Source organism: Podarcis pityusensis (genome assembly GCF_964106645.2).
Source record: "Podarcis pityusensis genome assembly, chromosome: 3".
Lineage (NCBI taxonomy): Eukaryota > Metazoa > Chordata > Lepidosauria > Squamata > Lacertidae > Podarcis > Podarcis pityusensis.
This window is the reverse complement of record NC_138026.1, coordinates 24,956,122-24,970,445: the sequence shown is the minus strand read 5'-3', so window position 1 is coordinate 24,970,445 and position 14,324 is coordinate 24,956,122. Positions and strand designations below refer to the sequence as shown.

Below are 14,324 nucleotides of genomic sequence, written 5' to 3'. Positions count from 1 at the left end.
TCCTTGTGATTCTAATGGGCTTACTATTGAATAAACATGGTTAGGCTCATGCTATAAATTGCCAATTCATATGCGAAACTAAAAGAATACTTTGTTGGTTCATCTCTCTTGATTGTTTCACCAGATGAGCAAAGACACAAGTGTTCAAAATGTCGTCTTGCAAACCAGCTTTTAGCTATCTAAGCCCTGAATGCATACATAAAATCTTAAGATGCAATCGCCTAAACTCAAAGCCTGACAACTATTCCATTGTGATATAATGCTTTAAATTGGATCCATATGCTTGCAAATACCTTTCACATGCGGTGCTGCAATCAATCGAATATGCCATATGTTAACAAATGCATATAACTTGATGCATGCTCTGCCTCCCTGAGTTACAAGCACGCAACTCTAAATTTCAGTTGATGGTAATATAAATTCAAAATTTCCATTCACCATACCAGTACTGGCCAAAAGCAACACCAAACAGGAACACAAGAATAACCACAGTAAATTTATTGTTTTTCTTTTCATACTTTAAATACAACAGGGCCTAAAATTTACACCAGCTAAAAATTGTATGTTCTCCATTTCTGTTTCAATATCATTGTATTTAAAGTTTATGTAAAGGGTGTGCCTATATTGTCAGAGATAACAAGGCAATAGACAGTAGAAAGGGATAGCGGAATGGTATGCAAAAATGTGTTACCTACACATTAAAAAATAATTGTGGCAACAGTAAAATATTTTCTACAAAAATAATATTTTATGGAATTTGAGGGTTGCTTTTAAAAATTCACCTCTTTTAACTTGGTATGTTGTCAGAGATGCAAATTATGCATCCCAGCAGGCTATATACAACACACCAAGCCCCTTCTCAAAACACCTAGCGGACTGCAGTGCCTATTTAGAATGTTTTATATGTCCTCAGGGATGGGAAAAATCTTTTCCCCCAGCTAGTTATTCTTTCATATGCTTTTATCCAAAAATCCATACCACGTTAATCTGCAAAAAAATATATTTTAAATGTCTTTATTTCAAAATATGTATCTAATATGTTTAATATGTTTGATATGTATTTAAGATGTACTTTTTCTCTCAAAATACAAACTTCAATGCCTATTTTGAAACATTTAACTTGCTGGGAACTGTATCACAACCTTTGGAAAAGTGCAGGATCTGGTGGAAAGCTATGTTTGTTCTGCACATTAGCCTCGAATCAGAGTAGACCCACTGAAGCTAATAACTAAGGGCTCATCACCACTTCCACTTGTTCCACGCCTAGAAAGCTATTATGTATGAGAAAGTTTGTTGAGCTAATTGCAAAGCTCTAAACAGGTGATCTTCTTTTATTCCACCCATTTGGTCACAAAAACATACCATACTCTATATAGAAAATAAAAATAAAGCATGTATACATTAATATGAAATTGCCATAAAGCATATTACCTGTCAAAATAAAAGGCTCGGGGGATTCTAGTCAGCACTACTCCGATATAACACAAAACAACTGGGTTTTTCTATTGATTTTCCTGCCCAGAAACTTTTCTCCCTAAATGTTACAAATGCATTTTTTGTCCCCACTACAATCCAAGCTTCACAAGAGATGATAAATGAGATAATATTGATTAGATTGTGCTAAAGAGCCCCTGCATTTCAAGGTTATATCCTTTGGAGAGTTAGTAAATCTCATTATAGAAATCTGCCTGCTGACATATATGAATAAAGAGAGGGGCAAAAGAATTCCACCATGAAAGCCATGCTATTCTTGAGATGGAAAGCACCACAATACAGAAGCAAATATTGAAACCATGGAGGCAGCAATGTCAGTATATTTATTTTGGTTTTTTTATTTGGAGTTTGTTTTTTAGTCAGTGTTATGACTCCCATTACAATGTTATCCTCCCATTACATAAGTTGCAGTTCTCACTCAGGGCCACCAGTATGTAAATGAAGGATTGAAAACTGTCGCTCCTGATTGGTTAGCTAGTTGTGAGTTGTTACTGTTTCAAGTTACTTAGTATTATATAAAGCAGCCAGCTAGGCTGCAGTCAGTCTGATTCCAGGAGCAGTTCTAAATGCTGCAATAAAGAGCTGTGAATCCAACAGAGCTGTGTCCTTCTTCCATCTCTTCCACTATTCAACAGTCAGTACCTTTATTTACTTTTTGTGGAAAGATACTGCAGCAAAACATTTTTATTTATATGTTGGATTACTTGCAGTTTTGTTTTGTTTTGGACAACTAAATAGTCCTCAGTTCTCTTTTTAATTATTATTTTGTACTGTTTTTAAATGGGTTTTTTATGTTTTATTGTATACTTATTGCTGTACCCTCCCATTACATCTAATGTGATAGTGGTGCACATGTCTTTCCAAAATACACTGGCAAAATATTGCCCCTTATCGGACTCCTTTCCTTTTCTCACTTAAGTATCAATTCTCTCTTGCTGTGTTGTTGTTGTTGTCATTTAGTTGTTTGGTCATTTGGTCGTGTCCGACTCTTCATGACCCCATGGCCCAGAGCAAACCAGGCACTCCTCTCTTCCGTTGCCTCCCACAGTTTGGTCAAACTCATGTTAGTAGCTTCGAGAATACTGTCCAACCATCTCATCCTATGTCGTCCCCTTCTCCTTGTGCCCTCAATCTTTCCCAGCATCAGGGTCTTTTCCAGGGAGTTCCTGGAACTCTTCCTCTCTTGCTGTGGCTGACTGCAAACTTTATAAGCTGTCGCATTCAAAGAGGATGTGGCAGTAATATAAGCTTCCCACTGCAGGGTGATCTCCTGAAACAAACCTCCGCATTAATCAAATAAATAAAACTAAAACTAATCACCTGGAATTTTAACCCAGATGATTTTATTGTGCAGAAAGGTCTCCTGGCTATTAGAAATGAAATAATTTAATGTTCCTTTGGAGGTTTTATTTATTTATTTAGAAATTAATTGTTTTACAAGACTAATGAAAACAAGATTGTAGAAAAAGAGATTACTTTCGTAAGGCATTACTTTGAGCGAAAGAAGGAGAAACTCTGTGTCACAAGCTCAGTCACCCCCAAATTCAAAAAAACAACAAAAAAAAAGCACATTGTGGAGGAGACTTCTTATAGAGTGGTATAGCAATGGAAGCAAAGAACTGCATTTTCCTCTGTCAAAGCTTTCGCACAAAAAAACCCCAAACCCAAATCCGTGTTACCCTAGCTGTTTTACTCACAATGCGACTTCAACCCTGAGTTTCACCAGGACTGTTATCTTTTTAGATGACAGCCTAAGTCTGTCTTGTTTTACAGTGCAATCCAGTGAACTGAATTCAGTGGAACTCACTCCCAGAAAAGTGTGTTCAGTCTCGCAGCCTTAAGGTATTCTTTTTATCTGCTTTTTATATGTGTGGCTGCTTTATTTATGCAACCCCTGAGCTTAACAAAGTGTTGGTGCTGACCTTTAAAGCCCTAAACGGCCTCAGTCCAGTATACCTGAAGGAGCGTCTCCACCCCCATCGTTCAGCCCGGACACTTAGGTCGAGCTCCGAGGGCCTTCTGGGGGTTCCCTCACTGTGAGAAGCAAAGTTACAGGGAACCAGGCAGAGGGCTTTCTCAGTAGTGCCGCCCCCCCTGTGGAGCGCCCTCCCATCAGATGTCAAAGAAATAAACAACTATCTGACTTTTAGAAGACATCTGAAGGCAGCCCTGTTTAGGGAAGCTTTTAACATTTGATGAATCATTGTATTTTAATATTCTGCTGGAAGCTGCCCAGAGTAGCTGGGGAAACCCAGCCAGATGAACGGGGTATAAATAATAAATTATCATCATCATCATCCTCCATATTTTAATACTTTATCATTGTACTATTTTATTTGCCCCCCAGGTGATTGTACAATATGGTGATGCACTGTTTAATGTCATTAAGACTTGCATGCAACTATGAAACAACACCAAAATATGAAAAAAATAATTGGCAAAATTAGCATCATTTGTTTTTGATTTTTTAAAGTTCACATTGTCCTTTTGGCTAGCTGAACTACTTCCTCACAGAAATCATTTAGGAATCAGTTAGCTGCAATTGACTTAAAATAGTTATTTCCTATATTGAAATAAAAAATTAGTCCCAGTTGTGGCATTTGACACTTGCTGACACTCATTACTAGCCCACTGTTTGCTCTAAGCCAAATTGAGCGATACTGGTAAAATACAGACCTGGAGCAAAGAAGCAGAAGACTGGGGTCAAATTCCACAAACCCCCATAAATTAGGAATAGCTTTCTGATGTGCTGAGAGTTTAGGGGTATAAAGGTAATTCAGTGCGGTCAACAATGGGCCCAGTACTCTGCCATTTGCCAAGTTTCAAAAACTTACCTATCATAAATGCCTATAAGGGATGAGATTTCCTGGCAGTTTGTACTAGAAGTACAAAACAGCAGGATTCTGTAATGCTTGTTGTGGGATTATCAGGGTTAAAAAGAAAAAAATGAAGCTAATTTCACTAGCTTCCTAAAGAGCTCAGAAAGAAGTCTTTAATTGGAAGCTAACTGAATTTAGTATCGTAGAGTTGAAAGGGACCCCAAGGGCCACCTAGAAACCAGGCAACTCTACCGAAAGTTTTTTTGCTAGCATATCGGACCCTCTGAAGGTTAAATCATTTCTTCTTAACAAACAAGCAAAACCAGGGGCTCTGTTCAGAATTGTCTTTCAAACCATAAAAAAACCAAAAAATAATACTACCACCTGACAACCAGTCAGATAATAAAGCCAAGGGAGACAGTTGCATAGCACAAGTTACTTCAAGCAGAAATGGAAAGCTTATTGAAAAGTATTTTTGATTATGGTATAATTTCCAGAATTTAATGGGGCAAAGAGATGCACCATTCTGCAGAAATAATGAACAGCTATAATGAATTAGTAACAAACATGTTTTTTCGTGCAGCGGTGGCGGCGGCTAGTTTCTTCAGTCTGGAACACTACAGTCTTCCTGGACAAGTCACACATGGGCAAGATTCTGCCACCCACCCTCCACCTTCAAAACATCTTAGCTGGAGAGACGGTGCAGCCGTCTCAAGTTGAATAACCACACATTCTACTTCTCATATTGCTGAAAACATCCCTCCCCTATGGGGGAATGGGATGTCAACCTAGAGTCCTCTCTATTACCGAAGACTAAAACAACCAAAAACATGTGGTGATGGGTCGGACAGATGTGTGCTCAAGAGCCTGGACAGGATGGATGGATGAGATTTATTTCTATATTTTGAGGACTCATCTACATGACATTCACTCATGTCAGACTGAGGGAGGAGAGAATGTGCCCTCTGAGTCAGCCTGTGAGATCCCTGCCTCCTCAGAAGACCCAGCCCTAGAAGAGCATGTGATTCAAACTCCCCTCCTGTGTGAAGAGGTTGTATTACTGTCTTCAGGCGCTGAGGGCTCCGGCTCCTAAAATAGGTTGTACCTCTTTAAGAGTAGAGTGTCCACACCACCCAGCTATTCAGGTCTGCTGGTTCTTGGAACATCCCAGTCTACCTTGCAGCCTAGGTGCCACTTGGAACAAGCCAGAATGTTATCCTCCTTGCATGTTTGTGACTTGGGGCTTTGACCTCAGCTTTCCTTCACCTTGCTTACCTGGACTAACCCTCTGGTTTGTCTGACCTTAAATATGTAGGCATCTCTGGTATGAAGTATCACCGTCCCTCAGCTTTTCAGGTTGTTGTATAATACGGGACTGGTTAAGTGGTTATCCATTTCCATCACATATATGATTTAGCTCAGATATGGCTTAATCTCAAGGCAGATTACTGTGTGATCTGCACGTAAATTAGTGAATGAGTTAACAAGAAAAAGAACCTGCCTCACACTGGTTTGATAAGACACATATACTGCAAAATGTTTTATAAATAGAACAGATTATCATCAATCAATACATGGGAAGGTGTGAAGACCACTACTTTAAAATCCAGATACTTAAACTTGTTACTTCTGCACCATACAAAATGTGTTTTTCCCCACAATAATGTATTTATTAGATGGATCCTAAATGAATATATGATGATGATGTAAACTGTATCTTCCCATATCATTTATCCAAAACACCTTAACTCTGCACTACCTCTCAGCAACAAAAACATTTTTTTCAGACTCTGCAAGAGATGCAAGCTCTTTCTTATTCTTGTGAAAGGCGTAGGGGGTTTGAACTTGCTCAGCTGGCATGCAGAAAGCTATTATGAAACTAATTTGAAGTTGAATTCAATGAAAATAGTTGCTTAGATCCTCCATCAGCTTAACCTGCACAAATTGTACTCATTTCTGTTGGTCTTGTACAGATGCAAAAACCTGAGGATTTGACTAATGTAAACTCTCATTGTTGGGGAAAAGGCTTCCTGCAGTCTTCATTTTTGTGTATGAGGCAGCAGGATTGGCTGTCAGTGATTATAGAGACACCAGCAGTCCTGTATCTACATTTCTGCAAGAGAACACTAGCTACAGCAACCTTCACCTTGCACAAAGAAATATCCTAAATTGCCATCCATTTTCAACCTACATTAGCTAGCATTTAAAACTAATTGTTATTCACACTTTAAGAACAGGGCCTTCAAATTTAAAGCTCTGCAATAATGTGCCTTAAGCCAAAGCATATCTATTGCATTTATCTAAGGTTCTAATTTATCTGTATATGTTTCCATTTATATTGGGAGGACAGGGGATGTTACATAATTTGGAATACTTGATCAGAGGAAAGGTCCACTTGGATCTTTCTTTCCTAAAGCAGTGTACCAATGCTGCAAATGGTTACTACCACATTTATAAAGTAGGAGTGGGGTTTACAGCTTCCTGGATCTCCTGCTTAACTGGATCCTGCACAAGCCATGTATGAGAATTAGCTACATACAGTGTTTCATTGCTGAAGAAAGGGATTAGGCTCCAAAGCACTCTTTCCATCCTAAAATAGAGGGAGAAAGGAATCACAGATAATGCATGATTTGGGGAGGCTCAAGCTGCAATCATATTATGTAGACTTTCCTGGAAATAAGCCTCATCTAACGCAGTGACCATCTAGTCCAGCATCTTCATCTCACAGTGGCCTGTGGGAAGCCTGCAAGCCGGACATGAGTGCAACACCACTCTGACCAGTGGCGGAGCCATTATGAAACGAAGGAAGCTTAAACTTCGGGGCCCCTATTCGCAAAGGTGCCCCAGAAGCGACTTTAGTCAACATTGCTTTAAAAACTTTGGGTCTGCTAGACCCAATTTGAGTCGCAAGACTTGAAAACTATAGGGCATAGACAATTTTTATTCTTGGAGGAAACTGGTTATCTTGGCCCATCTGAGTCTGAGACAGTTTTGGAAGAGACTCAGCCTTGGTCCCCCAATGGATTACCCTCTTTGAGAGAGGGGCAGGGGGAGTACCTTTTTTTGCTCTTGCTTGATCTATCAGCAGTTTTCAATACTGTTAACCACAGTGTCCTCCTGGACTGTCTCCATCAGCTGGGAGTTAGTAGCACTGTTTTACAATAGTTCAGAACTTAGTTATGGGGCCAATTGGAGAGAATGGCATTGAGAGATTATGTATGTAACCTCCGTCACTTGTGCTATGGGGTTCCATATAGAAATATTTAAATTCTATTTAATATTTGCATTCAGGTGCCTACTTTAACAACTATATGAAGCCACTAGAGGTGGATGTTGGGGTGTTAGGGGCATGACACTGTGATGACACCCAGCTCTGTTGCATCTGAGGTTGCATTCACAAGGCAATTTACTTCATTTCCACAATGTTTTCCTAACTGCTTTCCCTCCACATTATATTTGAGCTTTCATGTGATGTAAAAGCCACTTCAGGAACAATAGTGGAATATTGCCCAAGTTTAGCACACACTTTCACATTATTTGCAAATGGATTTTTTTTTCTGGAAGCAAATGACAAGGAAATGAGCACTAAACTAGCATTCAGCTTGCACATGATAGTTCCAGAAGTGGCTTTTATGCTGTGTGTGAAAACAGCCTGAAAAGGTAAGACTGTTTTGAACCGATGCCTGGATGCAGTGTTAGGCTACATGAAGGAAGGCCCCAAAAATAGAATTGATCTTGGAAAAATGGAGACTCTGTGACGAGTTGGGGACTCTACAAGCTCCTGACATGATTGCATTGCCCCTGAAGCAACAGGTAAATAGTTCATACTTATTATCAAACAAGATCAGTTCACCAACTATGCCCTTTCCTGGACAGGGCTTGTTTTGCCAATATGATTCATATATTAGTAACCTCACCACTGGACTGGAGTAGAGTAATGTGGTCTTAGAATCATAAAAATTGTAGAGTTACCTGGTCACCTAGTCAAAACCTCTGAAATGCAAGAATCTTTCGCCCAATGTGGGTTTTGAACCCAGAGCCCTGAGATTAAGAGTCTCATGCTCTACCAACTGAGCTACCCCAGGTCTATGTGGAGGTTCACCTGAAAGCGCTATGGAAGACGCAGGTGTTGCAGAACACTGAGGCCAGATTGTTGAGTGGAGGACCTGGACTCATATTGCTGAGAGATCAGCACTAGCTGCTGATTAGCTACTGGGCTATGTTGAGGGTTTGTTACTCACATACAAAGCCCTGAACAACTTGAGACCAGACTACCTGAAACAGCGCCTGTTCCTGTATAGCCCTGCAAGGTCACTTGGATCATCTGGGGAAATTTTACTCATGGCATTATACCCTACAGAATATCCAGGGTGATCACATGGAAATGGGCATTTTCTGTCATTGCCTCTGTACTCTGGAATGCCCTTCCCCCTGCCAGACTTGAAGTCTCATCTATCAATTACTTCAGATGCATTGTTAAGACATCTTTTTCCTCCAAGTATTCCCTGACACATAAGATTGGGCTCTGTTATCACTAAATTTCTGACTTTGGCCGTACTGTTCTAGTGTTTGTATTTCTGTACGACACTAACCAATTTTAATATTAAGCAGTTTAGAAACGCTTTGGAATGAATAAATAAAATAAACATTTTGCCCAAACTTTAGGTTGAGCTGATGATATTCTGTACTTTTTCTGTAGATAACAGCTGTAACGTATGGGAAAAGGTGTTAGCAAAACTGCAAGAGTCTCATTCATGTAAACACATTAGCATTCTACTGTATATAAATGCCCAAGCCCTGAATCAAACTGAGCCCTGGAAATTGTACAAGAAGAGATTTTATGTAAGTCACTCTCTAGAACCAGCAGTCTGTTTAGGCACACCCACAACAAGAACATGTTTTTCAAAAACTATTTTTAATAGTTAAGAAGGCATGTACTTTACTCTTCCACAGTTGTTGCCTAATGGACTCTTCCATGACTATTTTACATATTTTTACATTCCATGCAGGGTCTATTCACCAGTCTTCTACACATATGAAAATCAAGAAGGATTCATAAATCTACACCCACTTTAAACACAACAGTAACACTTTTCAGGACATGCAAAACTTCATGCCATAAGCTTGTCTTCACCAAACTGATGCCTTCCTAATGTTTTGGTGTTAGCTGGCTGATGTGGTTTGTAATCCAAAACAGCTGAAGGGCACCGGGTTTTAAAAAAACTCTGGGCTCCTCCAGGAGGAAGGGCGATATAAATTGAATATATATAATATATACACATATGCATGCACATACACACACATTTTCCATTCATGCTTTTCTTGACTTTATAAAGTTAATGAAGCTTATAAAAGACGGCAGGATATTTACTGATTCCATTAACAATAATTCAAAAATTCCCATCTTGCTGAATGTCAAGTAGGTAAGAATAGCTCTGTTTGCAGAAAATATTAGCATGGCGTTTAAAGAGCAACTCACTTTTTCAAAAATTGACATATTTGAAAAGCTGACAAGGCAAGCAGGCAATTAACTTCAAACAACAATAATTAAGAGTGATAAAGGGAGTAATTACTATTTTCATCTATATCTAGCGAACATCATGCACTGCATTTGTTATAAGTCTTGCTACTAGCAGTGCAATAAAGATTATTTAGTCACTTTAAAAAGAATAGTGATATGAATCTATGATATGTTCCTGTGACATCTGATGGGTACATGCAAAGTTCCTTTTAACATAGCTGAAACAAAAATAGACACTGAATAACACATAACTACTTTCATGGATTTGGACACATAGTAACATTAAATCAAGTCAAAGTATTGTTTATTAATAAATAAACAGAGCATTTTGCTTGTAAAGAATTTTAATGCGGTCATCACAACATGGTGGTTTTGTCTTATGATTAACCAAGGTCAGAATCCTTGAACCAGGGCATATTCATTTTATTTAAAGTAGCCCATACAGCTTGCTCTATTAAAAAATTTACAGTGCCAAGGCTTAATGGACTAATTTTACCTTAGTAACTGATCTGATAAATAATAAAATAACAAATGTGAGCAACAGCATATGGAATCCTCCCAACACTTTGCAGCTAACGGTGCCTATCTCATATTTCCTGCACAGGGCACAATCAAAACCACTGATCACTGAACTGAGCCATCATGCCATAACACATAAAACAAATGTCATATAGAACCTAGAGATATTGGGTGATATCCAACATTCACTTGTGATCAGAGCAGGTCCATTGATTTCAGTTGTTTCACTGATTCTATGACTTACTATGATCATCCAATTCTTCTTGGAGATAATTCTGATGTAGCACACTTTGGATTCTATGTCTCTCTAGTTTTAAGCCAAACAATACTGTTCATTCAACAAACTAATCGTCTAAGTGTGTTGGGGAATGGGATATTTGGATAGAGACATGCTGTCTCAGAACACATGAGGCATCTTTAGGAATTGGTTCCTGCAGCATTGGCTCAGTAGCATGTGTTGCATGTTCACTAAAAGGATCAGGGAAGAGGTATGGAGAAGATCTTTACCTGACAACTTGGGAAAACCATTGCCAGTTAGAGTAGACAATATGGAAGTAATAAACAAATAGTCTGATTTGGTATAAGGCAGCTTCCTACATTCCTAAGTGATACTCCTCTGCAATTTCAGAATTATGGTCCAAAAAGTTGCCACAACCGGCCAACAGTACATGGAACACTGACAATTCCCAAAACTAATTATTACAGTTCGAGCCAGAGACACAGACGATGGTAGGGTTATGTCTACTTAGCCCCTAATTAAATCAATTGACTAAGTGCATCCTACTGTGCTATTGTGGAACTAATATATCTAATATATCTAAACTACAGTGGTACCTATTGTGGAACTAATATATCTAAACTACAGTGGTCTGGTTTAAGAACGATTCGGTTTACAAACTCCGCAAAACCAGAAATAGGGTCCCGGTTTGAGAACTTTACTTCAGTCTAAGAACGGAAGCCAAACGGTGGAAGGGCATTGGCGGCGGGAGGCCTCATTAGGGAAAGTGTGCCTCGGTTTATGAATGGTTTTGGTTTAAGAATAGACTTCTGGCACGGATTAAGTTTGTAAACCGAGGTACCACTGTACTCATTCAACTAAGACTGCAATCATAATCCCACTTATCTGGAAGTAAGCTCCGTTTAATAAAATAGGATTTACTTCTGAGCAGCCATGGTTACGCTTGTGCTGTTATTATGGAACAAGCATCATTGGAGCCAATGGGAGTGATCTCCGAAGGAGCAGGACCATCCTCTTCAGGTCTACTCAGAAGTAAAACCCATTAAGTTCAACAGGGCTTGCTTCCAGGTATTCTTGTGGACAGGACTGCAGCCATGGGCATAGCCAGGACTTGGGGGGGGGGAGAGAGACCATAGCTGTCAACTTTCCCCCTTTCTTGCGAGGAATCCTATTCAGAATAAGGGAATTTCCCTTTAAATAAAGGGAAAAGTTGACAGCTATTGGGGTGGGGCCAGGTAGCCAGGATTTATGTTGCGGGTGGAAAACACTCAACTGTCATCATCCTCTGTCTGGCTCTGTCTAGCAGACTCGGAATGAAATGTCTCAACAACAGTTATTTCAAATTATTTCTTTAGACCCCCCTCCCCACCAAAAAAAAAGCACTCAGAAAAATCTGTCAAAATCTTTCTACAATTTCTACTTTATTTATTTATTTATTTACTGGGGGGGGGGGAGTGACAGCTGACCCCTGTACCCCCACCCCCATGATTGCCCTTGATTGCAACCTAAATATGCTGAGCTGCAAACATGCAGTGGTTCAAAACTACATAATGCAAAACGATTTTGAGGCTGAATGTCGTGGGAGTAGCCAAGGGGTGGGGGTGGGCAGGACGGCACTTGCCCCATCCTAAATAAAGTAAATCAATAAAAATACTTAACTAACTGAGGTTTCCCCCACCCCAACATGAAGCCTGCCCCCCTCCCCAACATAAATCCTGGCTACACCCATGATGATTGCCCTCTCTTATCAGCCACGCAGAGGCGGCTCTGGGAGAAGAGTTTAAGAGCGGAGAGCATAGATCAGAGAGAAAAGGGTTAAGTCATCCCTTCCTCCCCCCCCCCCCCCGCGCTCTGCTTCTTGCAAGCTCACAGGACCCTCCCTCGAGTTCTACGTCCGAGGAAAGATACGCGCAACCGCGCGCCGGGTCCAGTTGGAACCGGGAGCGACCCAAGAAAGAAGACCTCTTCCAAGCCTCCAACTTTTCTTCACAGTTCGCCTCCTCTTGTCTCTCTTGTGAAAGGAACCCGACATGCACATTGCTGATGCTCCCTATAATGTACCACAACGGGAAGCTTTGTTTCCTTCGCATGGGGAGCGGGGGAAGGAGGTCCCACCTTAACCCTGAGCCACAAATGAGAAATAAAAAACGCCACAAGAAATAAACGCCGGCCAACTCTCTGCGCTCTTGGACACGTCGCTTATCCGTCCCCCTCGCGCAACTTTCTTCAAGTTCCGGGAATAATAATAATACATAACCATAATAATAATAATACAAAAGAAAGAGGGAAAGAAGGCGGCTGGTTTGAAAGGATTGTGTGGGGGGTGGAGGGAAGGGGTGAGGGGGTGGGAGGCGCGCCGCCGGAGGGGTGAGAAGCAAAACGGTACTTGCCCAAGTGGGGACGAGGAGGCTGTCCGGGCGCTCGAGCTGTGGCTGAGGAGACGGCTTCCCCGCCACATTCATCTCCTCCCATGCAGCTAGATTAGTCCGTTCTGAATGGCGAACTCCGCGACGCGCATTTAATAAATCCCCGGGAGCCGCGAGCAAGAGAGCGAGCGAGCGAGTGCGCGCTCACTCCCGAAGCAGCAGCCCCGCAGGCGGCGGTTCTTTTGAGGCAGAGCAGCAGCTGCAACAACAACAATAATAACAGAGCCAAGGCGGGAAAGCACCCAGTGGAGGAGCCGAACGGGGAAAGACGTGTGCTGCTTTCCGCGCTGGCGCTGAGTCGAGGGGCCAAAGCTCTCGCTCCTTTTGGCTCTGCTCGCTGGCTGAAGGCGCGGAGGAGAGGGCGGGAAGAGGGAGCGGGAGGGTGGCGTTGGCGCGCGGGGCTGAGGGCTGCGTTGGCCCCGAGGCTGCCTGGCTCTCAGTCCGTCCACACGCGCGGGAGGGGAGCGAGAGACTGCGGACGCGTCCCTGTTTTAACTTCGCCGCTGCCTCTCGCTCTCCTCCCTTCAGGAGGGCGCAGCAGCTTCGCACTCGTTGGCAGCTAAGAGATGCTGGCAGCTCGCTCGCTCGCTCTCTTTTTCTGGCTCTCTCGCTCTCTTGTCGAGGGTGGGAGGGTGATGTAGGCAGAAATGTGGCCACGCTGGGCGATTTCATAAGTTAGAATCTGTCAGGGATTTTTAAGCCTCCCCACCCTCTCTCCTATCCTCTCACACGCGCCACCCACGAGACGTTGTGGGCATTTAAGAAACAGCCAAAAGCCCACGGTACTGTCTTTTCTTAAGAGCGAAGTTTCAAGCCCTAAGTGTTTGCAAATGGAGTAAAAAAAAATATCTCTTCGCTGTTTAAAAGGCGTGCTGTTTTCATCACGTGTGGGTCCAGTATTGAGGAAAGAGATTAGGGGTGGTCTGTGAGAGAGGAGAATGGGATGGACACTTGTTGGATACAGCATTGGGACTTCTCAGTTAAAATAATGAAAAGGAGGGGAGGGGGCGGGCTTAATTCCATGAAGGAAAAGTGGGATATAAATATAAGCAAATAATCCATAAAGGCTAAGGAAGAGTTAATCCCTGCCATTTTTTTGAAAGTGCATCATGGATGAAAACAGGTATCCCAACAAAAATGGGGCACTTTTTAGGAGTTCATATGCTCAGCTGAGGGGGTAAACATACGCACTTTTGAGAAGGTGCTGCTTTTACCTGCTCAAAATCCACCCCCAGTTGCTTTTCTGAAAGAAAGCAGTGGGGGGGGGGGGAGAGAGACACAAGTTGAGATGGACGACTTGCGAAGTT

General features: G+C 41.5%; 1 protein-coding gene across 4 annotated transcripts in view; it reads right to left on the bottom strand.

The window, feature by feature from the left end:
* Positions 1 to 13,657, bottom strand: part of SNTG2 (syntrophin gamma 2) — a 217,319-nt gene extending 203,662 nt beyond the window's left edge. The window contains exon 1 of one of the 4 annotated variants that reach the window (XM_080999175.1): positions 12,982 to 13,657. In XM_080999175.1, coding sequence (XP_080855301.1) covers positions 12,982 to 13,053 — 72 coding nt within the window. In that variant the 5' untranslated portion in view covers positions 13,054 to 13,657. The remainder of the gene's footprint in view (positions 1 to 12,981) is intronic. The other 3 variants (XM_080999174.1, XM_080999173.1, XM_080999176.1) reach the window with 3 other exon arrangements.
* Between the last annotated feature and the right edge of the window lie 667 nt (positions 13,658 to 14,324).